The following is a 26,269-nucleotide window of genomic DNA, read 5'->3' as shown; positions in this document are numbered from 1 at the left end:
CTCGTCTCTACAAAAAACAATAATAGAAATTAGCTGGGTGTGGTGGTACATGCTTATAGTCTTGGTTGCTTGAGAGGCTGAGGTGGGAGGACTGCCTGAGCCCAGGAATTCAGGTTATCATGGGCTGTGATCACACCACTGCACTCCAGCCTGCGCAACAGAGGGAGACCATGTTTCTTTAAAAAAAGGTGGAGAAGGCTGGGTGCAGTGGCTCACGCCTGTTAATCCCAGCACTTTGGGAGGTCGAGGTGGCTGGATCACAAGGTCAGGAGTTTGAGACCAACCTGGCCAACATGGTGAAACCCTGTCGCTACTAAAAATGCAAAAAATTAGCCGGGCATGGTGGTGGGTGCCTGTAATCTCAGCTACTCAGGAAGCTGGGGCAGAAGAATCGCTTAAACCCAAGAGGCGGAGGTTGCAGTGAGCTGAGATCGTGCCACTGCGCTCTGGCCTGGGTGACAGAGTAAGAGTGTACAAAATAATAATAATAATTTAAATAAAGAGGAGGAGAGTGGAGGAAGGATAGGGTTTGTATTTATCACAAATTTTTGGGGTACTATTATAAGAACCTGATGTCCTAAGGGATTAAAGGTTGAGCTTTTTTCCATTTTACATAGAGAAGAAAGTAAAAGACCCCAAAAATTAACCATTTTGGACCCATTATTCGTGGGACCATTTATCATAATAGCATAGCTACTAGTAGATTCCAAATCCCTGAATCTTATTCTAGGGCTCTGTTATAACACAAATTACTGTTGCTGATAATGAGGATTTCCAAGATACTTGCTGCTATGGTCAGGAATACCAAGAAACCAGAAAGGTTTATTTATTCAATTTTTTTTTTTTTTTTTTTTTTGAGACGGAGTTTCACTCTTGTTACCCAGGCTGGAGTGCAATGGCGTGATCTCAGCTCACTGCAACCTCCGCCTCCTGGGTTCACGCAATTCTCCTGCCTCAGCCTCCTGAGTAGCTGGGATTACAGGCACGTGCCACCATGCCCAGCTAATTTTTTGTATTTTTAGTAGAGACGGGGTTTCACTATGTTGACCGGGATGGTCTCGATCTCTTGACCTTGTGATCCACCCGCCTCGGCCTCCCAAAGTGCTGGGATTACAGGCTTGAGCCACCGCGCCCGGCCTCAATTTTTTTTTTTTAAGACGGAGTGTTGCCCAGGTTGGAGTGCAGTGGTGCGATCTTGGTTCAATGCAACCTTCACCTCCTGGGTTCAACCAATTCTCCTGCCTCAGCCTCCTGATTAGCTGTGATTACAGGCATGCACCAGCACACCTGGCTAATTTTTCTACTTTTAGTAGAGATGGGATTTCACCATGCTGGCCAGGCTGGTCTCAAGCTCCTGACCTCAAGTGATCTACCCGCCTCAGCCTCCCAATGTGCTGGGATTACAGGCATGAGGCACTGTGCCTGGCCTATTTATTCAAATTTTGAAAACAAAATTACTCTGTCTTACATACACCTGATACTCTGCCCTATGTACCTGGAATATCTGGAATACCTTGGGTAATTGTGTTTGCTACACTTAATCAATATGTTCTAGAACAGGGTCCCTAAAATGATTTAAAAGACACTTTGCAAACTTGACTAGAAGTTCTGGTTCCTAGAAAATCAGGTCTGCTACTGCATTATCTAGCGAAGTTCATTGTGCTCAGGCAGAAATCTTCTCTTCCCACGCTATAAATCTAATAGAGGAAAATTATCCTGAAATGGACAGGGTATTTAAGTTTGATGTAAAAACCTTGGTTCCAGAATATATTTTGGTTTTGTATGATGACTTGAGGTAATTAAAAAAACAAAAAACAAAACAAAACAAAAAAAAACAAAGCACCTTACCTAATGATTTCAGCATATTCTTTGTCTTTTCCTTTACTGTCTCTCCATTTCCTGAACATAACTGAAGCATCGACATTGGCTGGGGAGAAGGTGTTGGGCTCATTGAGCAGTGAGATTACACTTAATAGGATAGTCCTAGAAACAGGAAAAAAGGGTCAGCTATGAATACCCATATTTACAGTATTTAAAAGTATTCTGCTTTTTAAGAAAGTACAATCGGATTTCAAATTTTCTCTCCCTTAAAATTTTTCTGATACAATTTAATTTGAGACCGTGGGGGATTAGAGATGATCATAAATTTTTTATTGATGGTTTTCATAAAAGGCATTTAAGAAAAATAAGATTAAAAAATTTTTCTTCAGAAACAAGCTGCTGTTAGGCAAGGTAGAGAAAATCTGTGATTCTAGTATAAGGATAATGCACAAAGCATAAAAATGAACTTGATGAAAAGCCCTGTCTCAATTGGCTACATGTTCCATTCTGCAGAAAGTGGGACGTCTTAGAAGCTTTCAAATACCGTTTATTTTAAAAATTACAAATTAAATGGCATGAGGGGAAAAGCTTAAAATATTTAGTTTCTCAAAACTCCTGTGCTGATCAGTAGTGGGATCATGCCTGTGAATAGCCACTGTACTTCAGCCTGGGCAACATAGCGAGACCCCGTATCCAAAAAAATTTTTTAAAAAGAAAAAAATATTCAATTTCAAGGCAATCTTGATGCGGAACAGGGTAAAAATGACCCTCTTCTATATAACCAGGTTTGTGGTTTTTATCTTTTTTTTTTTTTTTTTTTTTTTTTTTTTTGAGACAGTTTCACTCCTGTTGCCCAGGCAATGAAACAATCTCGGCTGACCACAACCACAGCCTCCCAAGTTCAAGCAATTCTCTTGCCTCAGCCTCTTGAGCAGCTGGGATTACAAGCATGTACCACCACACCTGGCTAATTTTGTATTTTTAATAGAGATGGGGTTTCTCCATGTTGGTCAGGCTGGTCTCGAACTCCCAACCTCAGGTGATCTGCCCGCCTCAGCCTTCCACACTGCTAGGATTACAGGCATGAGCCACTATGCCCGGCTCATTTTGTTGTTGTTGTTGTTGAGACAGAGTCTTGCTCTGTCTCCCAGGATGCAGTGCAGTGGCATGGTCTCAGCTCACTGTAACCTCTGCCTCCTGCATTTAAGTGATTCTCCTGCCTCGGTCTCCTGAGTAGCTGGGATTACACGCATGTGCCACCATGCCCAACTCATTTTTGTGTTTTTAGTAGGGACAGGGTTTTGCAGTGTTAGCCAGGCTGGTCCTGAACTCCTGGCCTTAAGTCATGTGCCCATCTTAGCCTCCCAAAGTGCTGGGATTACATGCATGAGCCACCATGCCCGGCCCTATATAACCAGTTTTTATTGTAGCCTCTTAAATGACCTGAAAAACAGTGCTACAAATATATTTTTTCCATACTTGGAAGACATAGTTAAGCAGGAGAATGGAGGAAAAGCAGAATCCTCTAAACAGAAGAACTAGAATCTCTGAATAACAGAAATATTCATTCAAAGGTATTTACTATGTACCTACTGTGTGCCAGAGGCACCAAGTAAGATGTACAATGGATGTACAGTGTACAATGCTGAGCAAGTTAGATGCCATCCGTTGGTCTCCCAGGGCTTACAAATCTAGTGGGTGTTTTCATCAAAACACAGTTTTGACGAAACAAAAGACCAGTTTTCATCTACAGATTTAAAAATTAGACATTCCAAATAATCAGGGAATAAAGTTTCTGTTAGAAAGCCTACGAGGCTCCAAAACAGTTCCAAATTACTCCTAGGCTTTTCCCCCTAAACAATTATGTGCATTAGGAGAAAAATGGGAAGAAAGATTAAATGTCTCTGTCTTTCCTCATTGATGAGAAGTTAAGAGATTGGGCTGCAAAAATCCTGGCCCCAAGCAAAATATAAAAGGAGGAAACCAGGCAATTAGATGTTTGATCTGATGAAAACTTTTCTTTAAAATGGTTAAGAATTTCTGTTATACGATTATACAAGAATATGACAAAGGCATTTTCAAAGACAACTTTTCTATCTAGTTAACATCCATTGATGACACATGTTCCTTTCTGTTAGGTTAAGGCGAACTCCTTGGCCTTCCTCCCCCAGGAGCCTTCTGGATTTCTTCAGTAATTACCTTAAAAAGAGTCAAAGAAGGCCCGGCAAAGTTGCTCACGTCTGTAATCAAAGCACTTTGGGAGGCCGAAGCAGGTGGATCACAAGGTCAGGAGATTGAGACCATCCTGGCTAACACGGTGAAACCCTCTCTCTACTAAAAATACAAAAAATTAGCCAGGCGTAGTGGCATGCCCCTGTAGTCCCAGCTACTCGGGAGGCTGAGGCGGGAGAATTGCTTGAACCCAGGAGGTGCGGTTTGCAGTGAGCCCAGATTGAACTACTGCACTCCAGCCTGGGTGAAAGAGCAAGACTCTTGTCTCAAAAAAACAAAAAAAAAAAGAAAAAAGAAAAGAAAAGAAAAGAAAGAAACTCATCACTGCCAACAGTAGAAAATGGATGGACAGGGCGTTGTCGGTGAGTGCAGAGCACCAGGTGGGGCCTAGAGGCCAGGCTGGCATGTGGCTGCAGCCGGGTACCCAGGGCTGGGCAGTGAGCGGCTGGCCTTGGCTGCGAGGCCTTAACCCGGCTAGCCGCCGTGCTCTGTGTGTGGGTGGGGTAGGAGCCTACATGGGGTGGTGGCGATGGATGCCTTAAAAGAAGAGAGCTTTGCGCTGCCTTTCTCCTCCGCCTCTGATGCAGAATTTGATGCTGTGGTTGGATATTTAGAGGACATTACCATGGATGACGAGTTCCAGTTATTACAGAGAAATTTCATGGACAAGTACTACCTGGGGTTTGAAGACACAGAGGAGAATAAACTCACCTACACACCTATTTTTAATGAATACATTTCTCTGGTAGAAAAATATGTTGAAGAACAGCTGCTGGAGCGGATTCCTGGATTCAGCATGGCAGCTTTCACCACAACATTACAGCATCATAAAGATGAAGTGGCTGGTGACATATTTGACAGGCTGCTCACCTTTACAGATTTTCTGGCTTTTAGAGAAATGTTTTTGGACTACAGAGCAGAAAAAGAAGGCCGAGGACTGGATTTAAGCAGTGGCTTAGTGGTGACATCGTTGTGCAAATCATCATCTGTGCCAGCTTCCCCAAACAATCTGCAGCACTAGGTCCTACCTCTAGCCAATGAATGGGATCATTCTGATGTCATCGGTCCAATAGCCTCAGCTCATGACGACAGAATACATCTTAAAAAGACTGACTCTGAAGGCCAGGCGCCGTGGCTCAAGCCTGTAATCCCAGTACTTTGGGAGGCCGAGGCGGGTGGATCATGAGGTCGAGATTGAGACCATCCTGGTCAACATGGTGAAACCCCATCTCTACTAAAAATACAAAAAAATTAGTTGGGCATGGTGGCGCGTGCCTGTAATCCCAGCTACTCAGGAGGCTGAGGCAGGATTGCCTGAACCCAGGAGGCGGAGGTTGAGGTGAGCCGAGATCGTGCCATTGCACTCCAGCCTGGGTAACAAGAGCAAAAATCCATCTCAAAAAAAAAAAAAAGACTGACTCATGTAACTCTTCGTGTATGTTAAGTATTGATAGGTCAAAACCAAAATGACCTAACCCCTCCTGGACCTGTTTCTCCTGCAACACCTTGTATTCATTTACCATAGTATTCCTCTCCTCAAGTAGACACCTCTCTCAGGAGCTTCTGAGTCAGACTCTCCTGGAGTGAGCCCATGTCAGGCACTCCACCTGGGGAGGCCCTTCCCTCAGCACACATGCTGGTGTGTGAGTGTGGATTAACCCGCTGTCACCACCCCCTGTCCCAGCAGGCTCGGCATGAATCTTTTTGTTCCCTTGCACCCCTTTTTCACATGGGTCATGGTTTTAGTACTTCAGCCTCAGTGGGGTTCCTGATGTTTATCTAGGGTGTTACTCTAGCTCATCTTGAGATTTCGGAATCTCCTGTGATCACAGCTTGTCTCAGCTGTGGGAACCAAAAGAAAGAGACATCCTCTGCATAAAAGCTCCACTTGAAAAGTCACCCTAAAGTCCTAACATTTCCAGTCCTAGTGTCACTGTCTTCTGGTTCTGATTTAGTCCCCACTGTTTCTAGAAGACTCCTTTAAGCATTATTTTTGGGAAAAAAAAAATTTTTTATAGATGAATACTCAGGCTAACCTAGTGGATGTGATCTTAGAACTTCCATGATTATCCACGTAAAAGATCAAAGTATCATATGCTGTGAGCTTTTTAGGTGTTAGTGCTGTGAAGGCAAAAATGCTTTCTACATTGGCGTTTGTTCCTATGTTACTGGGCACCGATTAATGTATGCTGTGTGCTAGAAATAGACTAAAACAGATTCTTATAGTATGTTAGTGTGCTTGCATGTTTGCTGAAAATCCTTCCGTATAAACCAGTTTGTCAGGTTCTCTGGCTTAGGTAGGGACTGCAGTTTTTTCCTGTCAAAATCTCTCCTACCAAGATGGTGTTCCACTGCCCAGCCCAGCATGAGTAGAGGTAGAACACAGCTTTACTGGCTGTTTGTCTGCTTTGGTGTAGTGCAGTGTGTGTTAGATTACTTATCAGAAAACATGTACGTCACCTCTAGAAAGAAAAAAGCATAGTAGTCCAATTCCCAGAGTGTCCCTTTGACTTTTAATAGTAAAAATAAGAATTTGTACTGACTTTTCACTTGGCCATTCTGGTTTTAAAGGAAAAGCTATAAGCTCTGTGTTTTTCTGTACTGATCTGTCACTTATTAAATACTTTTGTACCATGAGTAAAATTTGAGGTGTTTTGCAAGAAAAAAAAAAGAAAACGGATGGACATCTTAGAAGTGCAATAAAAATGTGGGCAGAAAATTGCATAAAGGTTTCTCCAGAAGAAAACACGTAAAATGTATTAGGAAGATAAACAGGATAAGGAAGAAGTATGGTATAAACAGCTGGTCTCAACTCCAGGGCTCAAGCAATATTCCTGCCTTGGACTCCTAAAGTACTGAGATTTTAGGTATGAGCCACTGCTCTTGGCTGGAAAAACAGTGTTTTGTTTTGTTTTGTTTTGTTTTGTTTTCGACAGAGTTTCACTCTGTCACCCAGGCTGGAGTACAATGGAGCAATCTCACCTCACTGGGTTCAAGTGTGTTCAAGTGGTTCTTCTGCCTTAGCCTCCAGCCTTCGCCAGGCTGGTCTTGAACTTCTGACCTCAAGTGATCCACTGGCCTCGGCCTCCCAAAGTGCTGGGATTACAGGTGTGAGTCACCGTGGCTGGCTGGAAAAATAGCTTTCATTGTCTAGCTCAATACTGTGCACTAACAACTTTCTATGATGATGATTATGTTGATGTATAACCTATGCTGTTAAATAAAGTAACCACTAGCCACATGCAGCTACTGAGCACTTTGAAATGTAGCCTGCCCAACTGAAGAAGTGAATATTTATTTATTTATGTATTTATTTATTTTAAGACAGGGTCTTGCTATGTTGCCCAGGCTGGAATACAGAGGCTATTTATAGACACGATCAGCACATTATAGCCTCAAATTCCTTCTGCCTCAGCCTCTCAAGTAGCTGGGACTACAAGTGTATGCCACTGTGCCAAGATACTATTTAATTTTTTTGACAGAGTGAGGCAGAGTCTCACTCTGTCACCAGGCTGGAGTGCAGTGGCACGATCATGGCTTGCTGCAACCTCTGTCTCCCAGGTTCAAGCGATTCTCCTGCCTCAGCCTCCTGAATGTAAAACGCCACGTGTATTTAGAGGATACCATATTGGACAACACAGATCTAGATGAATCCTACTACCTGAATTTAAAAGTTTCCCACAAGTAGTTTCACCAATTTGATTTTCTTGCATCTTGTTTATTAAGATAGTATGTATATTGGGAAACAAATTTTTAAATGTTTAATCATCCATATCTAACAAAATGAGAACTTTTAATTCCAGGTCCTCTTAAGTTAAAAATCCAAGATGTTATGGCTGGGCATGATGGCTCACGCCTATAATCTCAAGAGTGAAACTCCATCTCAAAAAAAAGAAAAAAGGCCGGGCGCAGTGGCTCACGCTTGTAATCCCAGCACTTTGGGAGGCTGAGGCGGGTGGATCACGAGGTCAAGAGATCGAGACCATCCTGGTCAACATGATGAAACCCCGTCTCTACTAAAAATACAAAAAATTAGCTGGGCATGGTGGCATGTGCCTGTAATCCCGGCTACTCAGGAGGCTGAGGCAGGAGAATTGCCTGAAACCAGGAGGGGGAGGTTGTGGTGAGCTGAGATCGCACCATTGCACTCCAGCCTGGGTAACAAGAGCGAAACTCCGTCTCAAAAAAAAAAAAAAAAAAAAAAATTTCAATTGCTAGCTCATTTTTGTTGTTAGTTTTATTAAGCATTTTAAATCCCTGTTCACTTATTGTATTTTCTCAGGAAAAACAAGAAGATGGAAAGGTTTAACAATGGGTGAAATAAGAGCGAGTGGAAGAAAGACCCAATAATGAAACGATCAAATTAACGTACCCCAATGATGGGGGTCAATAGAGCCCTTTAAAGGGATGTTTCCTGCACATCATGAATGAAGGGAAAAAGATCAAGAAAACAATAGACCTACACTCATATTATTCTACTTTTGTCCATGTAAGTCACAGTTTCATGTAAAGCTTGAATTTTTAGCAATAACATGGAGCTGCATTTATACAATTAGACAATCTTTTAGCACTTGGACAAGTTTCTTGGACTAGCAAAATAGAACCTGAGGGCCCATCCCCCGACTCTCGGTTCCTGTAAAGAGTAACTGCACGGCCGGGCGCGGTGCCTCAAACCTGTAATCCCAGCACTTTGGGAGGCCGAGGCGGGTGGATCACGAGGTCAAGAGATCGAGACCATCCTGGTCAACATGGTGAAACCCCATCTCTAACTAAAAATACAAAACATCAGCTGGGCATGGTGGCACGTGCCTGTAATCCCAGCTACTCAGAAGGCTGAGGCAGGAGAAATGCCTGAACCCAGGAGGCGGAGGTTGTGGTGAGCCGAGATCGCACCATTGCACTCCAGCCTGGGTAACAAGAGCGAAACTGTCTCAAAAAAAAAAAAAGTAACTGCACTACCCTTTGCTTTTTTTCTCTCTTTACCCCCTACATGAACACATAGGTGTGCTATCCTTCTCTACTCCATGTTTGGAGGAACAGATCTGATCTGTATCAATCCAGCAGAATACATGTTTAACATTTGTTACAACAAAGAATAGACCTAGAGGGAATGTGGGATAAGAATGAGGGCCAGGGAGTTCTTAGTGTCTGTGGTTCATTGCACAATTCCCACCACTACCATTCCAGGAGTTAGGGATGCTCCCAGAAATAAATGTGCTCCTTCTGCCCCTCTTTATGCCAGCAAGGGAATAAGGTAGGTCTTTTCAGGATAGAGGGTCTAGGCCAAAACAGAAAAATGCTAAGCAGAGAAATGAAGCACAGAAAAAAAGGGCAGGCAAAAGCACCTCACTTTATAGTCTTCAGCTTCATATTTCAGATCCTGTTGCCTGCTTCAGTAGCTTTAGTCAGAGATTATTTAGCTATCTTGTTGTGAATAAAAAATAAGTTTGTAGGCCAGGCACGGTGGCCCACAGGAGGCCAAGGCGGGTGGATCGCCTAAGATCAGAGGTTCAAGACCAGCCTGACCAACATGGTGAAACCCCGTCTCTACTAAAAATACAAAAATTAGTAAGCCGTGTTGGTGGGAGCTTATAATCCCAGCCACTCAGAAGGCTGAGACAGGAGAATTCACTTGAACTCAGGAGGCAGAGGTTGCAGTAAGCTGAGATCATGCCACTGCACTCCAGCCTGGGCAACAAGAGCGGAACTCTCTCAAAAAGTTTGTAAACAATAAAAAGCCTCAAAGAAAATAAAAACCAAAACGTCATATATAACATATATTATAGACTAGCAAACAGCAAATCAAGTTGTGAAGTTCTGCAGAGCTCATACGTGTTTAAAAGACAAAGCAAACTTGGGTCTCACTCCGTCACCCAGGCTTGAGTGCAGTAGCACAATCACAGCGCATTGAAGCCTTGCTCTTGGGCTCAGGTGATCTTTGCATCTCAGGCTCCTGAGTAGCTGGGACTACAAGTGCACACCACCATGCCCAGCTAATTTTTGTATTTTTTGAGGTAGAGATGGAATCTCATCATGTTGCCCAGGCTTGTTTTGAACTCCTGGGCTCAAGCAATCCACCTGCCTTGGCCTCCCAAATTGCTGGGATTAAGGACATGAGCCACTGTGCCTGGCCTGAAGAAATATTTAAGGGAAATTGGAAATCAGGATTAAACATGTATTACCCAATGGAGAATACTCCATTTGCCCATTTTCTTTCTTTTTCCTTTGAGACTGAATCTTGCTCTTGATGCCCAGGCTGGAGTGCAATGGCACGATCTAGGCTCATTGCAACCTCTGCCTCCCGGGTTCAAGCAATTTTCCTGCCTCAGCCTCTCAAGTAGCCTGGGATTATAGGCACAGTGCCACGATGCCTGGCCAATTTTTTTAAATTTTATTTTTAGTTGAGACAGGGTTTCACCATGTTGGCCATGCTTGTCTCAAACTCCTGACCTCAGGTGATCTGCCTGCCTCTGCTGGGATTACAGATGCTGTGCTGCCATACCAGGCTAATTTTTTTTGTATTTTTAGTAGAGATGGAATTTCACCATGTTAGCCATGCTGGTCTTAAACTCCTTACCTTAGGTGATCTGCCCACCTCGGCATCCCAAAGCACCGGGATTACAGGTGTGAGCCACTGCGCCCAGCCTCATTTGCCCATTTTCAACATGTAGACAACCCTTTCTCTGTTAGCTGCTATGTCACCATAAGCACAACTTTAACAGGGTAGTTTATTTGTGATGGCCCTAGCATCAAAAATAAGACCTGGCTCTAGGGTCTGCCTGGAAACCAAGCAAGAAAAGTTTGGAATTTTAAAGGATTAAAGACTGGCACTCTCCGTGTCCCTGCTCCTCCCACCAACGTATATACCCCTCCAGGCAGCATGGGAGAAGTAGAAAGGGTTTATTCCTAAAAACCAGAAAACCTGAGCTTGTGCCAGGCATGGTGGCTCACACCTGTAATCCTAGCACTTTGGGAGGTAGAGGCGGGTGGATCATCTGAGGTAAGGAGTTTGAGACCAGCCTGACCAACATGGAGAAACCCCGTCTCTACTAAAAATACAAAGGTAGCCAGGTGTGGTGGCGTATGCTTGTAATCCTAGCTACTTGGGAGGCTGAGGCAGGAGAATCCCTTGAACCCAGGAAACAGAGGTTGCGGTGAGCCAAGATCACATCATTGCACTCCAGCCTGGGTGACAAGAGCAAAACTCCATCTCAAAAAAAAACCAAAACCAAAACCAAAACCCTAAGCTTACTTCACTCCATAATTGTGGGCAAGCAGGCATATACACATGTGCGCACACACACACACACACACACACACGCAGATTGACTTAGATATTGAGTTTTATAGACCCAGCGTAATTTGATGACAGTTGATGTGTGACAGGAAGCCCAGTTCTCTGGAGCCAAAAATAAATCCTGCGTACTACCACCCTTACTGACTCTGTTTTACCTTGACTTTTCTAGTTGTCCTGGGTCCTTTAAATCTCTCATTTAACAGTAACTAACTGAGTTAAAGCTCAGTTCTCATTATGTGTTTAAGTATGGGGGAGGGATTTAAAGAGGACATCAGGACAAAGAACAAAGAAGCCTATATGACAGGGAAAACAGGGCAACTGATGGTAAAATATAGTAGCTTAATGGGTTTACATTATTAGAAAGTTTCTCTTTAGGCTGATAAGGCAACCAACAAATATGACAGCTCATTCTGTGCAGTGCTGGACCTGCTGCTGACTGATGTATCCCTGAAAATGCAAGGTAGGAATATAACCACAGTTTTTAAATGTGCAAATTATGTGTCACTTGCAGAGAATGAAATTGGCAGGTTGAGGGTAGTGGGACCCAATGAGCAAAAACCAAGAAAGCAAATAAATAAAACCACACTGTTCTAGAATTGGGATTAAAAGAGCTTTAGGAATAGCATGGTTATACCTCTTTGCCTGACCCTGCCTACTTTGGCACCCAATGCTAGAGGCGATGTCTCTGGCTCTCTGTTCTTTCGATGGGTTATAGAGAAGACAAGACAGAAAAATATCCTACCCTACTTCTGAGACAAACTCTTTCATATCAAACAACAGCCTCTATTAATTAAGTTAATAAACTTAGTTTCACATTGCATTTTTCCAATTGAAAAAGAAAACATTATATATGCCTCTTTCAACATAAAGCAAATCCACACCAAGACTGGTCACTATTCCAGAGCTGATAGCAGATATGATAGGAAGTTCTGAGGATGGTGTCTCAGAGAAAGCAGCTGTGAACTCTACAGCAAAGTCTAAGGGTATACACCCTCCACGCCCACCCTACGCTATCCCCAAAGCTCCCACATCATTCTAGACAGAGCATGTATTAAGGTACATTTTGTTTCCTCCATCAGGAGAGGCATGATGCTATGAACTCCTAATCAAAGACATGTGGCAGCATCAAGGGTCCCGTCTGTACCCTACCCTTCCAACTCCACTCTTGCTGACAAATGCCTATTCCAGTTAAAACTTTCCAATTCGGCCGGGCGCAGTGGCTCAAGCCTGTAATCCCAGCACTTCGGGAGGCCGAGGCGGGTGGATCACGAGGTCAAAAGATTGATACCATCCTGGTCAACATGGTGAAACCCCGTCTCTACTAAAAACACAAAAAATTAGCTGGGCATGGTGGCGCGTGCTTGTAATCCCAGCTACTCAGGAGGCTGAGGCAGGAGAATTGCCTGAACCCAGGAGGCGGAGGTTGCGGTGAGTCTAGATCGCGCCATTGCACTCCAGCCTGGGTAACGAGTGAAACTCCGTCTCAAAAAAAAAAAAAAAAACTTTCCAATTCAGGAAGAAACCCTCCCCACCACCTCTAGCCCCACCAATTTAACCCTGGGCCTCTGGGAGGAGGAGGCCTGTGGATCTTTTCTTTCAAAAGAAGTATGCTGGCTTTCCCAAGAGGTAGCAAGCTACTGATAAGTCTTCAGTGAACACCAGTTGGCTGATTATCTGTCTGTATCCCTGAAATTCTTCCTTTTCAAGTTGGCTAACTCTCACTACTCACCAGATCCGATAATAAAGATTAACTCAGGCTCTTGAAGGTAACTGGAGTCCCTTAGTTTTCTCCAAGTTACAAAAGTGCTCCACGTACCACTTTATTTTATAAATATGTCCACTGACGTGCTAAATGATAGTCTTGAGTACAGGTGGTTATGGAGAAGAAAACCAAACCTGAATATGGAATCACTTTCAGATGTCTGAGATGCAGCAGACAAGACTCCAAAACAGGATCATCTCCACTGCCATCTTACTACAGCCACCCATAAACTGGATATGGAGCCCAGAACCGTTAGACAGTTGCTGGCCCTAGATAATTCAGCAGCAGAGAGGTACAAGGTGAAAATAGTTGCTCATTTTCACTACATCTTGTATCTTTCCTCATAATATTTCAGTGCCATAAATGACCTGTCAGAAAATATAACAGTTTGCTACTTACTTTAAAACCCCCTTGCCTCAAAACAAAGTGAACACAGAAACAAAAGAGGTAAGGAAAAGTATTCCACATCTGCTCATTAGATAGTGCTTTCCTGACCTCCGCGCGAGTTCTGAGCACCAACAGGTTATTCCAGACAGATGGGGTTTCAAAAAGTCTACAAAACAACCCCCCTCAAAACACCAATAAGATCAAAATGTTGAAGGCCTACCCAATGATTACATGGAGCTAAGTGATAAAAAGTCCAAAAAGGTAAACGATTTCCAACGCAAATACCTTGTAGAGCCGTGTATGAAGATCTTAGGTATAACTCCAAATAACTCATTGTAGTTGTGAAGCTTCCAAACAAAGCAGCATAGAAGTAGGGAAAGCAATCTTGATTTGGAGGTTGGGAAATGTCCCTAAATTGTGGCTCAGGTGGCCTGGGGACTCAATAGTTAGAAAAAAATGATGCTGGTACCCAAACTAACAAAGGTAGTTTCAGATGGACAGGTAAATATATAAAAGGAATCCTCTGTCTCCAAAAGACTGGGTTAAATGAGAAGTAGGCCTATTTTAAAAGAAAAAAGTGTTCACAATATTTTAAGCTCCCTGAGACGAGGCAAATGACATCATTTGCGTATAAATGCAAGAAAAGTAAAAGGTAAAAATCCTCAATTCCTGTGGGTGGTGGCAATACATTATCCAGGCAGGCAGCATAAAAATGCAATGAGGAAAATCTTGTTTTGGGCTTTGTAGCTGAGGGAAAGGGAAGCTTGTTTTCTCAAAGAGGGAGGGGGTGTAAGCATTTGATTCAACATTCAACCTTCAAAACCAAGAATCACCAGTATCTTAACCTGCCACTTCCTCTACTCTAGGGTTACTACTGGTCCTGAAAACCCATGCACCAGAATCATAATCAAAGGACAACTGAGGATTTTTTTGGGTGTAATTTTTTCAACAAATCATCCACAATACTTTTAAAAAACCTTTTATACACAGTCTAATTATAACGTCAAAATAATGTGCTACAATTACTTCTAAAGACATAGCACCCTCAAACATACTCTTGAGCAGGCGTCCCCAAACTACGGCCTGCGGGCCGCATGCGGCCCCTTGAGGCCATTTATCCAGCCCCCCGCCGCACTTCAGGAAGGGGCACCTCTTTCACTGGTGATCAGTGAGAGGAGCACAGTATGTGGCGGCCCTCCCAACGGTCTGAGGGACAGTGAACTGGCCCCCTGTGTAAAAAGTTTGGGGACGCCTGCTCTTGAGTAGTAAAATAGAAAACATAAAACTCAGAATTGTTAATATCAATTTAAAATTGAGTCTATTGAGATAATTCATGTATATATAATTTGCTAATAGGATACTTTTCCCATCCAAAAAAGCATATTCTAGAGTATCGCAAAAAAAGCTCAAAATACTTATCTTAGTTAATTATTTTCATGTATTTAGCACCCAAGATAAATTCTGTACTACTTGAATTGGTTATGATACAGGCATCTAGCAATTATGTCTCCCTGTAGAAAAATGAAATAAATATGGGGAACTAAGAAATGTATTTCTTTTTTAATAGATAGCAAATGACTGCTTCACATTAGACCAGAAAAATCTCTTGAAAATATTAGCGGCAACCCAAGCCAGTCAGGTAATACACACTATTCTAGTAGGTTTACATTCCTTATTTACTTAATTCTATCAAAAACCTACTGAGGCAGGTATTATTCTCGTATAGATAAAAGATTCAGAAGTCTAGGTATAGTGTGAGCACCTGTAATCCCAACACTTTGGGAGGCTGAGGCACGAGGATCACCTGAGCCCATGAGTTTAAGATCAGCCTGAGCAACATGGTGAGACCCCATCTTTACAAAAAATTTAAAAATTAGTCCAGATGTGTTGGGGCACACCTGTAATATGAGCATTTTGGGAGGCAGAGGCAAGTGGATTACCTGAGTCCAGTAGTTTGAGACCTCCTGGGAAACAAGGAGAAACCCATCTCTCTATTTAAAAAAAAAAAAAAAAAAAAAAAAAATACTGGTCAGGCACAGTGATGCATGCCTATGGTCCCAGCTACCCGAGACTAAGGTGGGAGGATTGCTCAAGCCCAGGGGGTTGAGGCCTCAGTGAGCCGTGACTGCGCCGCTGCATTCCAGCCTGGGGGACAGAGCAAGATAGTGTCTTTAAAAAAAAAAAAAAAAAGAAAGAAAGAAATGTAAGAAAAAAAAATTCAGGGGGCCGGGAGCAGTGGCTCAAGCCTGTAATCCCAGCACTTTGGGATGCCGAGGCAGGCGGATCACGAGGTCGAGAGATCGAGACCATCCTGGTCAACATGGTGAAACCCTGTCTCTACTAAAAATACAAAAAATTAGCTGGGCATGGTGGCACGTGCCTGTAATCCCAGCTACTCAGGAGGCTGAGGCAGAATTGCGTGAACCCAGGAGGCGGAGGTTGCGGTGAGCTGAGATCGCGCCATTGCACTCCAGCCTGGGTAACAAGAGCGAAACTCTGTCTCAAAAAAGAAAAAAATATTCAGAGGGATGATGGTTGTCCAGGTGAGGTGTAACAACAAACTTTTTTTTCTGTCTTAAAAAATATATTAGTAAGTTGTGCCAAAAACTTTAATATATTTATTTTCTCAACTCTTTCTAAATAAATTGGATGGAACAAGGTAACCAAAGGAATGAGTAACAAAAAACATAATCAATAGTCATTTAATATATCTTTAAGAGCTTCTTTTACAAGTCAGGAAGCTTCCAATTCTTCGCTTTTGATAAACCTAGAGATACTAATCAGTTTTGTTATCAGTAAAAATGTTTAACAAATGACTGAATAAACAAAGAAAGGGAGAAGAATAGATCAATCCATGCAGAAGAATTAAAAATAATTTATATAGATACCCTGGCTTCAAGGAGGTATAGCTCCCCTCTCCTTAGTTGTAGGCTATGCATATGACTTCCTTCTAAGGAGTAAAGAATGAAAAGCTCAGGAAAGAGCAACTTTACAGTGGAGAAAAGCTAAAAACATCATCTCAGCCAGTAACATGAACAGGGATAAGCCACACTAATATGATATAATAAAAATGGCACATTAATTCTCTGATCTTTCTTCCCCAAACCTATAACCCTAGACTAATCACGAAAAAATAAGAAAAATCTCAAATGGGGAACACTACAAAATATCTGATCAGTACCCCCCAAAATTGTCAAGGTCATCAAAACTAAGAAAATTTACACTCAAGAGTTGCTTAATAGCTAGGCATGGTGGCGTACACCTACAGTTGAGAGAGAGAGAGAGAGAGAGAGAGAGAGAGAGAGAGAGGGAGGGAGGGAGGGGCAGGCCTATTGGAGACATGACTATTAAATTATAATGTGATGATGTGATGAGCTGGGCACAGTGGCTCATGCCTGTAATCCGAGTGCTCTGGGAGACCAAAGTGGGAGAACTGCTTGAGGGCAGGCATTTGAGACCAGCTGGGCAACTTAGTGAGACCTCAACTCTATAAAAAATTTAAAAACATATATATATACATATATATTTATACATATGAAAGATTTTGGAGCAAAACAATGACAGGTAAAAACTAAGGAAATGTGAACACAATATGGACTTCAGTTAATAATTAACTTTTTTAAAAGTTTTTAAATTTTTTTATTTTAGTGACACGGCACACAAAACATGTTTATTAACTGTAACCAATGAATGATACTAATGTTAGATGTTAATAAAAAGCAGAGTAGAACTAGGATAAGGTAAGAGTAGGGATTCAGGCTTCAAACTCAATTCCTAAGTGAACACAGGGAAATGCGAATCTTATACATTATTGTTTAGTAAATACAGCTCTACAAAATGACCCATACATGTTTCTTAAAGCTCTAGCTGAAGACAAAACAACTAAATATAAGAAAGATGAGTTTTTACATGTTAATTTTATTTTACTAAGGGCAAAGACAGTAAGGAGATTAAGTCCAGAACCAGATTCCTCCTATGTAACACCTTACCTCACATTCTGAGTAGGATTCCACCTTTCAGAAGGCAGTTCTCCACTCTGTGGGTCATCTACAGGCGGATGAAGAATCGAAATGCATACATCTCCATTCTACAAGACACAAATATTACATTCAGTAAATATTCAAAAAGTGATGTAAAAAAAGAGACACTGGTTTCAAAGTTTCCTTTGTTCCTAGAAACTTTTTTTTCATTTTCTTTTTTTTTTTTTTTTTGACACGGAGTTTCGCCCTTGTTACCCAGGCTGGAGTGCAATGGCACGATCTCGGCTCACCGCAACCTCCGCCTCCTGGGCTCAGGCAATTCTCCTGCCTCAGCCTCCTGAGTAGCTGGGATTACAGGCACGTGCCACCATGCCCAGCTAATTTTTTGCGCTTTTAGTAGAGACGGGGTTTCACCATGTTGACCAGGATGGTCTCGATCTCTCGACCTCGTGATCCACCCGCCTCGGCCTCCCAAAGTGCTGGGATTACAGGCTTGAGCCACCGTGCCCGGCTCATTTTCTTAACCTATCAGATCTCATGAGAAGAAACTGTTTTTCATCAAAGGAGGAAATAATTCTGCTTTTTATGTTCAAAATCAAAGATAAAGAACTAAGGATTTTAAAAATTTAATACTTATTCTGACCAATCTCCAAGGTATATTTCTACTGAGAAGACTTACTATTCCTACAGCACAATCCTGATAAAACAAACAGACATAAAAAATTGGCTGGGGCCAGGTGCGGTGACTCACGCTTGTAATCCTAGCACTTTGGGAGGCCAAGGTGGGTAGATGGATCACCTGTGGTCAAGAGTTCAAGACCAGCCTGGCCAACATGGAGAAATCCTGTCTCTACTAAAAATACAAAATTAGCCGTGCGTGGTAGCAGGCGCCTACAATCCCAGCTACTTGGGAGGTTGAGGCAGAAGAATCGCTTGAACTCAGGAGGCGGAGGTTGCAGTGAGCCAAGATTGTGCTCCAGCCTAAGCACCAGACTCCAGCTCAAAAAAAAAAAAAAAAAAAAAAAAAAGGTAAATCAAGATTCAACTGTCTTAGAAGCAGCCAAACATATATCTCTTTGTTTTCAGACATATTTATAAGAAACTGGGGGTATAACTACATGAAGTACAAAAAGTTTATATATGCAACCCTAATTTAAACACACAGAAACTATATTATGTATATGTGTACTCATTAGCAATATAAAACATTTTTAAATAAAATTTAAGTAAAATTAATACCAAATATTATATTCTAAAACATTACATTATGGTTAGATACTGTAAGGCATGTAAAAAGGTACTATAGAAAAAGGTACAGTGGCTCACCCCTGTAATCCCAGCTCTTTAGGAGGCCGAGGCGGGTGGATGACAAGGTCAGGAGTTCGAGACCATCCTGGCCAACATGGTGAAACCCCATCTCTATTAAAAACAGAAAAATTAGCCAGGTGTGGTGGTGGGCACCTGTAATCCCAGCTACCTGGGAGGCTGTGGCAGAGAATCACTTGAACCCAGGAGGCAGAGGTTGCAGTGAGCAGAGATGGAGCCACTGCACTCCAGCCTGGGAGGCAAAGTGAGACTCTTATCTCAAAAAAGAGGGGAGGGGAGGGGAGGGTGAGGTGGCTCACACCTATAATCCCAGCACTCTGGTAGGCCAAGGTAGGTGTATCATCTGAGGTCTGGAGTCTGAGACCAGCCTGACCAACATGGAGATATCCCATCTCTACTAAAAATACTTAGCCGGGCATTATGGTGAATGCCTGTGATCCCAGCAACTCAGGTGGCTGAGGCAGGAGAATCATTTGAACTTGGGAGGTGCAGGCTGCAGTGAGCCAGTTATCGCACCATTGCACTCTAGCCTGAGCAACAAGAGTGAAACTCCAGCTCAAAAAAAAAAAAGAGAGAAGAGAAGAGAGAAACTTGGTATATTTGGGCAGTAAACAAATGCATGGGAGGTAGGGTGGAAGATAAAACGCTTTGTGGTTGAGGAAGCTTTAAGATGGGCCTTCATTGAACAGTAACAATTTAACTTATGGGAATTTCAGACATGAGTTTTTCTGGAGAAATAAACCAACACTATAAATAGTAGAATAAAATACGCTTGGGTACTTGTATTTGTTTTCTTTTTTTTTTTTTTTTTTTTTTTGAGACGGAGTTTCGCTCTTGTTACCCAGGCTGGAGTGCAATGGCGCGATCTTGGCTCACCGCAACCTCCGCCTCCTGGGTTCAGGCAATTCTCCTGCCTCAGCCTCCTGAGTAGCTGGGATTACAGGCACGCACCACCACGCCCAGCTAGTTTTTTGTATTTTTAGTAGAGACGGGGTTTCACCATGTTGACCAGGATGGTCTTGATCTCTCGACCTCGTGATCCACCTGCCTCGGCCTCCCAAAGTGCTGGGATTACAGGCTTGAGCCACTGCGCCTGGCCTGTATTTGTTTTCTATTGCTACTGTAATAAAATAACACAAACGTGGTGTAAACACCACAAATTTATAATTTCACATTTCTGTACATCAAAGTCTATCATTTCTCTTACAGGACTAAAATCAATGTGTTGGTAGCACTGCATTCTATTCTAGAGGCTCTAAGGAAAAATCCCTTTCCTTTCCCTTTCTAGCTACTGAAGGCCAATCCTTGCCCTTGGACTTCCCTATTCTATTTTCAAAGCAATTGCCCATGTTTCATTTACCTGGGCCTTTCTTCTGAAGTCACATATCCTCTAACTCATTTTATGCCTTCCTCTTCCACAATTAAGGACTCTTGTGATTACATTGGGATCCCCTGGATAATCCAGAATAATCTCCCTATTTTAAGGTCAGCTGATTAATGACTAACTTCTCTTTGACATATAATCTAACATTCACAGGTTCCAGAGAATAGCATGTGAATATTCTGGGGGAACCATTATCCTACCAACCTCAGTAGTGAACAGCCTAGTTTTGATGAAGAATAGAGCCTAAAAATTAGGCCACAAAAGTATGTTTCTTAGTTCAAGCTTAATAGATATTTAAAACAAACAAACAAACAAACAAAAACTCCTTCTTTTTTTGCATTTTAAAATGACATATTAGAAGATGGGCATCCAAATGGATACAGATGATACATTTGACAAAATCTAACACTCTTTCATGATAAAAACAATCAAGAAGTGATGAATAGATGGGAATTATCTTAACATGATAAAGGGGATTTATGAAAAACCCACAGCTAGCATCATACTCAATGGTGAAAGACTAAAAGCTTTACTTCTAAGATCAGGAGCTTGACAAGGATGCTTGCTTTCACCATTGCTATTAAATACTGTAGTGGAGGCCGGGCGCGGTGGCTCAAGCCTGTAATCCCAGCACTTTGGGAGGCCGAGGCGGGTGAATCGCGAGGTCGAGAGATCAAGACCATCCTGGTCAACATGGTGAAACCCCGTCTCTACTAAAAATACAAAAAATTAGCTGGGCATGGTGGCGTGTGCCTGTAATCCCAGCTACTCAGGAGGCTGAGGCAGGAGAATTGCCTGAACCCAGGAGGCGGAGGTTGCGGTGAGCCGAGATCGCGCCATTGCACTCCAGCCTGGGTAACAAGAGCGAAACTCTGTCTCAAAAAAAAAAAAAAAAAAAAAAAAATACTGTAGTGGAGGCCAGGCACAGTGGCTCACGCCTGTAATCCCAGCACTTTGGGAGGCCGAGGTAGGTGGATCACAAGGTCAGGAGTTCAAGACCAGCCTGACCAACATGGTGAAACCTCCTCTCTACTAAAAATACAAAAACTAGCTGGGCATGGTGGCACACGCTTATAATCCCAGCTACTCAGGAGGCTGAGGCAGGAGAACTGCCTGAGCTTGGGAGGCAGAGGTTGCAGTGAGCCAAGAATCGTGCCACTGCACTCCAGCCTCCGTGAGAGAGTGAGACTTTGTCTCAAAAAAAAAAAAAAGGAAGTTGTTGGCTGGGCGCAGTAGCTTGCTCTGTAATCCCAGCACTCTGAGAGGTTGAGGCAGGTGGATCACTTGCAGTCAGGAGTTCAAGACCAGCCTGGTCAATGTGCTGAAACTCCATCTCTATTTAAAAAAAAAAAAAATTGAATTAATTGCTTTAATTTAATTTTCCATGGCTTACAGTCTTGACAGATGCCACATTTTTGTTGGCTGCCTCGGCTGTCTTTCATACTTGGCTGTTTTTCTTTTTCTTGTTTATATCTTTTTCCTGACTAATCTGTAAGGCCTTGCATGGCAGGAAATATTTTCTTTTTTTAAAAAAGATTTTAAAAGTTTTTTTTATGTAATTTAAAAAAAAATAAAAAAATAATACTGTAGTGGAAATGTCTAACCAGAATAAGAAGAAGGAAAAAAAGGAAACTGAGTTGAAGGGGAAAAAACCATCTTTATTCACAGATGACATGAGCCTCTATAAGAAAGCTACAAGAGCTAATAAATTCAGGAAAGCTGCAGGTCACTTTTATTCTTATAAACTAGCAAAAATAACCTATAACCTAAAAGGATATTATGAAACAGTTCCATTGATAATTGTCATTTAAAAGAATAAATCTGGACAGGCAGAGTGGCTTACACCTGTAATCCTAGCATTTTGTGAGACCAGGGCTGGACAACATGGTAAAATTCCATCTCTACAAAAATACAAAAAATTCGCTGGACATGGTGGCATATGCCTGTAATCCCAACTCCTCAGGAGGCTGAGGCAAGAGAATCGTCTGAACCTGGGAGGCAGAGGTTGCAGTGAGCTGAGAATATACCATTGCACTCCAGCCTAGGCAACAGAGTGAGATTCCATCTCAAAAAGAAAAAAAAAAGAGAATAAATCTAGTCATGGAAGGGAAAAGACTTGTACACTGAAAACTACAAAACGGTGTTCAAATACATTTTAAAAGACCTGAAAAAATGTAGTTATGATGTTAAGATGGTTCTATTTCCCAATTTGATGTACAGATTCAATACAATCCTTATCAAATCCTACCTTCCCTTTTTGCAGAAATTGACAAGGTAATCCTACAATGTATAAGGCAATTTAAGGGACCCAACTGCCAAAACAATTTGGAAGAAGAAAAAGTTGGAGGATTCACACTTCCTAATTTTAAAAATTACTACAAAGACAACCATGTTGTTCAGTACTAGCATAATGACAGAAATATAAACTAATGGCACATAATTGAGAATTCAGAGTCCAGAAATAATCCCACACATCAATGGCCAATTGATTTTGACAAGGATGCCAAGCCCATTAAAGGGGGAAAAAATAGTCTCTTCAATAAATGGTAGTGGGACAACTGGATTTCTACAAACAAAAAAATACAATTGGATTCCCACCACATGTCATATACATGTGGTGGGAGTCCAATTTTTTTTTTTTTAAGTGACATCTTTTATTTCATTGTTTACTTCAAAGTTGTCTTTAAAACTAAGCACACAGAGAAACAAAGCTAGAAACGGACTGGCTGTGTGTTCACAGAAATACAAACACCACGAGGTACGTGCTAGTAGGGCTGCTCTGAAGACAATTACAAAGAATTGGAATCACAAAATCAAGTGGTTAACTGAAAATAGATCAAAGACTTGGAAATAACCACACTTCATTAAAATGGAAAACTTTTGTGCCATCTAAAAGGACATTATCAAGAAAGTGAAAAGGCAACCTACGGAATGGGAGAAAACATTTGCAAATCATGTATCTCATAAAGGTTAAATATGTATAAAATATATAAAAAATTCCTAAAACTCAGTAACAAAAAGATATCCATTTCAATAATAGCGAAGTCCAGGTGCAGTGGCTCATGCCTGTAATTCCATCACTGTGGGAGGCTGAGTGGGGAGGACTGCTTGAGGCCAGGAATTCAAGACCAACCTGGATGACATAAAGAGACAAGGTCTCACTTTGTCTCTCAGGCTGGAGTGCAGTGGTGCAATCTCAGCTCACTGCTCTACCTCCTGGGCTCAAGTGATCCGTCCACCTTAGCCTCCCTAGTAGCTGGGACCACCGATGCCAGCCATCACACCTGGAACATTTAAAAAAATTTTTTATAGAGATGGAGTTACACTGTTACTCAGGCTTGTCATGACTCTGAGCACAAGTGTTCTTTCTGCCCTTGGCCTCACAAAGTGCTGAGATTACAGGTGTGAGCCACCATGCCTGCCCCACCCAAAAAAGTTTATTAATTAGTCAGGTGTGGTGGTACACACCTGTAGTCCCAGCCACTGGGCAGGCTGATGTGGGAGGATTGCTTGTGCCCAGGAGTTTGAGGCTGCAGTGAGCTGTGATCATGCCACTCCAGCCTGGACAACAGAGCAAGACCCTATGCCCCAAAATTAAATGGAAAATGAATGAGCTAGGACCAACATTTCTCCAAAGAAGATACACAAATGGTCAATAAGCACATGAAAAGATGCTCAAATAAGTCATGTGGGTAATGCAAAGCAAAACCATGATGAGCTATCACTTTGTACCCACTTAGGATAGCTATATTTTATTTTATGTTTTAATATACAGATGGAGATCTTGCTATGTTGCACAGGCTGGTCTTAAACTCCTAGCCTCAAGTAATCCTCCTGCCTTAGCCTCCCAAAGTGCTGAAATAACAGATGTGAGCCAGTAGGCCTAGCCACCCCCCCCCTTTTTTTTTTTAAGGAAAATAATGAGTATTGGTAAGGATGTAAAGAAACTGGAACACGCACACACTGCTGGTGGGAATGTAAACAGTTCACCTGCTATGGGAAAGAAGTTTGGCAGTCCAATTAAAAGATGGCTGGGCACAGTGGCTCACACACCTATAATCCTAGCACTAACAGAAAAATGGGTTTATCAAGTCCCGGAAAAAAATAAGAAAAGAAAAGAAAAATGGGTTTAAAAGACAAAAAAAGAGAAAAAAGAAAGAAAAAGTCAGTTGGGCAAAGTGGCTCAGGCCTGTAATTCCAGCACTTTGGGAGGCTAAGGCGGGTGGATCATGAGGTCAGGAGTTCAAGAACAGCCTCGCCAAGATGGTGAAACTCCATCTCTACTAAAACTACAAAAATTAGCCAGGCATGGTGGCAGGTGCCTGTAGTCCTACCTACTCCGGAGCTGAGGCAGAGAATTGCTTGAATCGGGAGATGGAGGCTGCAGTGAGCCAAGATCACGCCATCACCCTCCAGCCTGGGTGACAGCGAGACTCTGTCCAATCAATCAATCAATCAATCAATGTTAAACACAGAATTCCCATTTAACCCCACAATTCCACTCTTATGTATATAACCCAAAGAACTGAAATCAGGTACTCAAAAAGTACATGCACATACATACACTATTCACATATGCAAAAGGGAGAAGTAATCCAAATGTGTCCATTAAAAGATGAATATAGAAACAAACTGTGGTATATCTATCTAATGCAATATTCTTCAGCCATGAAGAGGAATGAAGTACTTCTACGTACTACAAGGTGGATGAATCTCTAAAATATTGTGCTGAGTGAAACAAGCCAGACACAAAAGGTAACATATTGTATGACTCTATTTATATTAAATATCCAGAACATGTAAATCTATAGAGACAGAAAATTGATTAGTGGTTGCCAGAGATTGAGGGAATATGGGAATGGAGAGAAATTACTTAATATGTAATGTATTTTAGGTTGGAGTGACGGAAATGCTTAACTACTACATAGAGGTATTAATAGTAGTTGTACAACAATATTATGAATGTACTAAATACTATTGAATTGTTTACTTATTTATTTATTTATTTATTTATTTATTTATTTTTTGAGACGGAGTTTCGCTCTTGTTACCCAGGCTGGAGTGCAATGGCACGATCTCGGCTCACCGCAACCTCCGCCTCCTGGGTTCAGGCAATTCTCCTGCCTCAGCCTCCTGAGTAGCTGGGATTACAGGCACGCGCCACCATGCCCAACTAATTTTTTTGTATTTTTAGTAGAGACGGGGTTTCACCATGTTGACCAGGTTGGTCTCGATCTCTCGACCTTGTGATCCACCCGCCTCGGCCTCCCAAAGTGCTGGGATTACAGGCTTGAGCCACCGCGCCCGGCTACTTATTTATTTATGAATGAATGACACAGTCTTGCTCTGTCATCCAGCTCAGTGCAGTAGCATGATTGCAGCTCACCATAACTTCGATCTCTTGGGCTCAAGGGATCTCCTTGAAAATTGTTTACCTTAAATGGTTACTTCTATGTATGTGAATTTCATCTTAATAAATTCTTTCTTTAAAAAATGGGGAAGTTCTTGGACTCTAGAATGCTGATTCTAAAAGCTAAAATCAAAAATTATCTAGCCTATACACCATCGAAATCCAATTAAATAAAAATTTTCAGGATTTTTTTTTTTTTTTTGAGACGGAGTTTCGCTCTTGTTACCCAGGCTGGAGTGCAATGGCGTGATCTCGGCTCACCGCAACCTCCGCCTCCTGGGTTCAGGCAATTCTCCTGCCTCAGCCTCCTGAGTAGCCGGGATTACAGGAACGCACCACCATGCCCAGCTAATTTTTTGTATTTTTAGTAGAGATGGGGTTTCACCATATTGACCAGGATGGTCTCGATCTGTTGACCTTGTGATCCACCCGCCTTGGCCTCCCAAAGTGCTGGCATTACAGGCTTGAGCCAACACGCCCGGCCCCTTCAGGATTCTTTTTAATAACTTCTCCACATGATTCTGATATATGGCCAAATTTGGGCATGTCAATACTTAGGAAACATTTTCCTTATACCTTAAAATGTTAACAGAAAATGCATAAGATCTGCAAATCCAAGAATTACATAAATATGCATAAAATACTGCTTGTGACAAATTATTTATAAACC

At 42.1% G+C, this 26,269-nt stretch overlaps 2 protein-coding genes across 2 annotated transcripts in view; one reads left to right on the top strand and one right to left on the bottom strand.

Moving 5' to 3' along the window:
• The window catches only part of UBE2R2 (ubiquitin conjugating enzyme E2 R2), a 130,144-nt gene that overhangs the window by 4,139 nt on the left and 99,736 nt on the right, over positions 1–26,269 (bottom strand). The window contains exons 3-4 of the mRNA XM_039474621.2: positions 17,489–17,586; positions 1,849–1,983 (exon numbers count right to left, since the gene is read on the bottom strand). Of these exons, the coding sequence (XP_039330555.1) occupies positions 1,849–1,983; positions 17,489–17,586 (233 nt within the window). The remainder of the gene's footprint in view (positions 1–1,848; positions 1,984–17,488; positions 17,587–26,269) is intronic.
• LOC120366306 (ADP-ribosylation factor-like protein 2-binding protein) lies at positions 4,308–5,217 on the top strand. The gene has a single exon (XM_039474619.2). It carries the CDS (start codon positions 4,583–4,585, stop codon positions 5,072–5,074), a length of 492 nt encoding a protein of 163 aa, XP_039330553.2. The 5' UTR covers positions 4,308–4,582; the 3' UTR covers positions 5,075–5,217.

Source organism: Saimiri boliviensis, chromosome 2 (genome assembly GCF_048565385.1).
Source record: "Saimiri boliviensis isolate mSaiBol1 chromosome 2, mSaiBol1.pri, whole genome shotgun sequence".
NCBI lineage: Eukaryota > Metazoa > Chordata > Mammalia > Primates > Cebidae > Saimiri > Saimiri boliviensis.
This window is presented reverse-complemented; position numbering and strand designations above follow the sequence as displayed.

Bases quoted from the DNA above. Each gene is read 5' to 3' on its own strand.
- LOC120366306 (XM_039474619.2), top strand. From the start codon at position 4,583: ATGGATGCCTTAAAAGAAGAGAGCTTTGCGCTGCCTTTCTCCTCCGCC.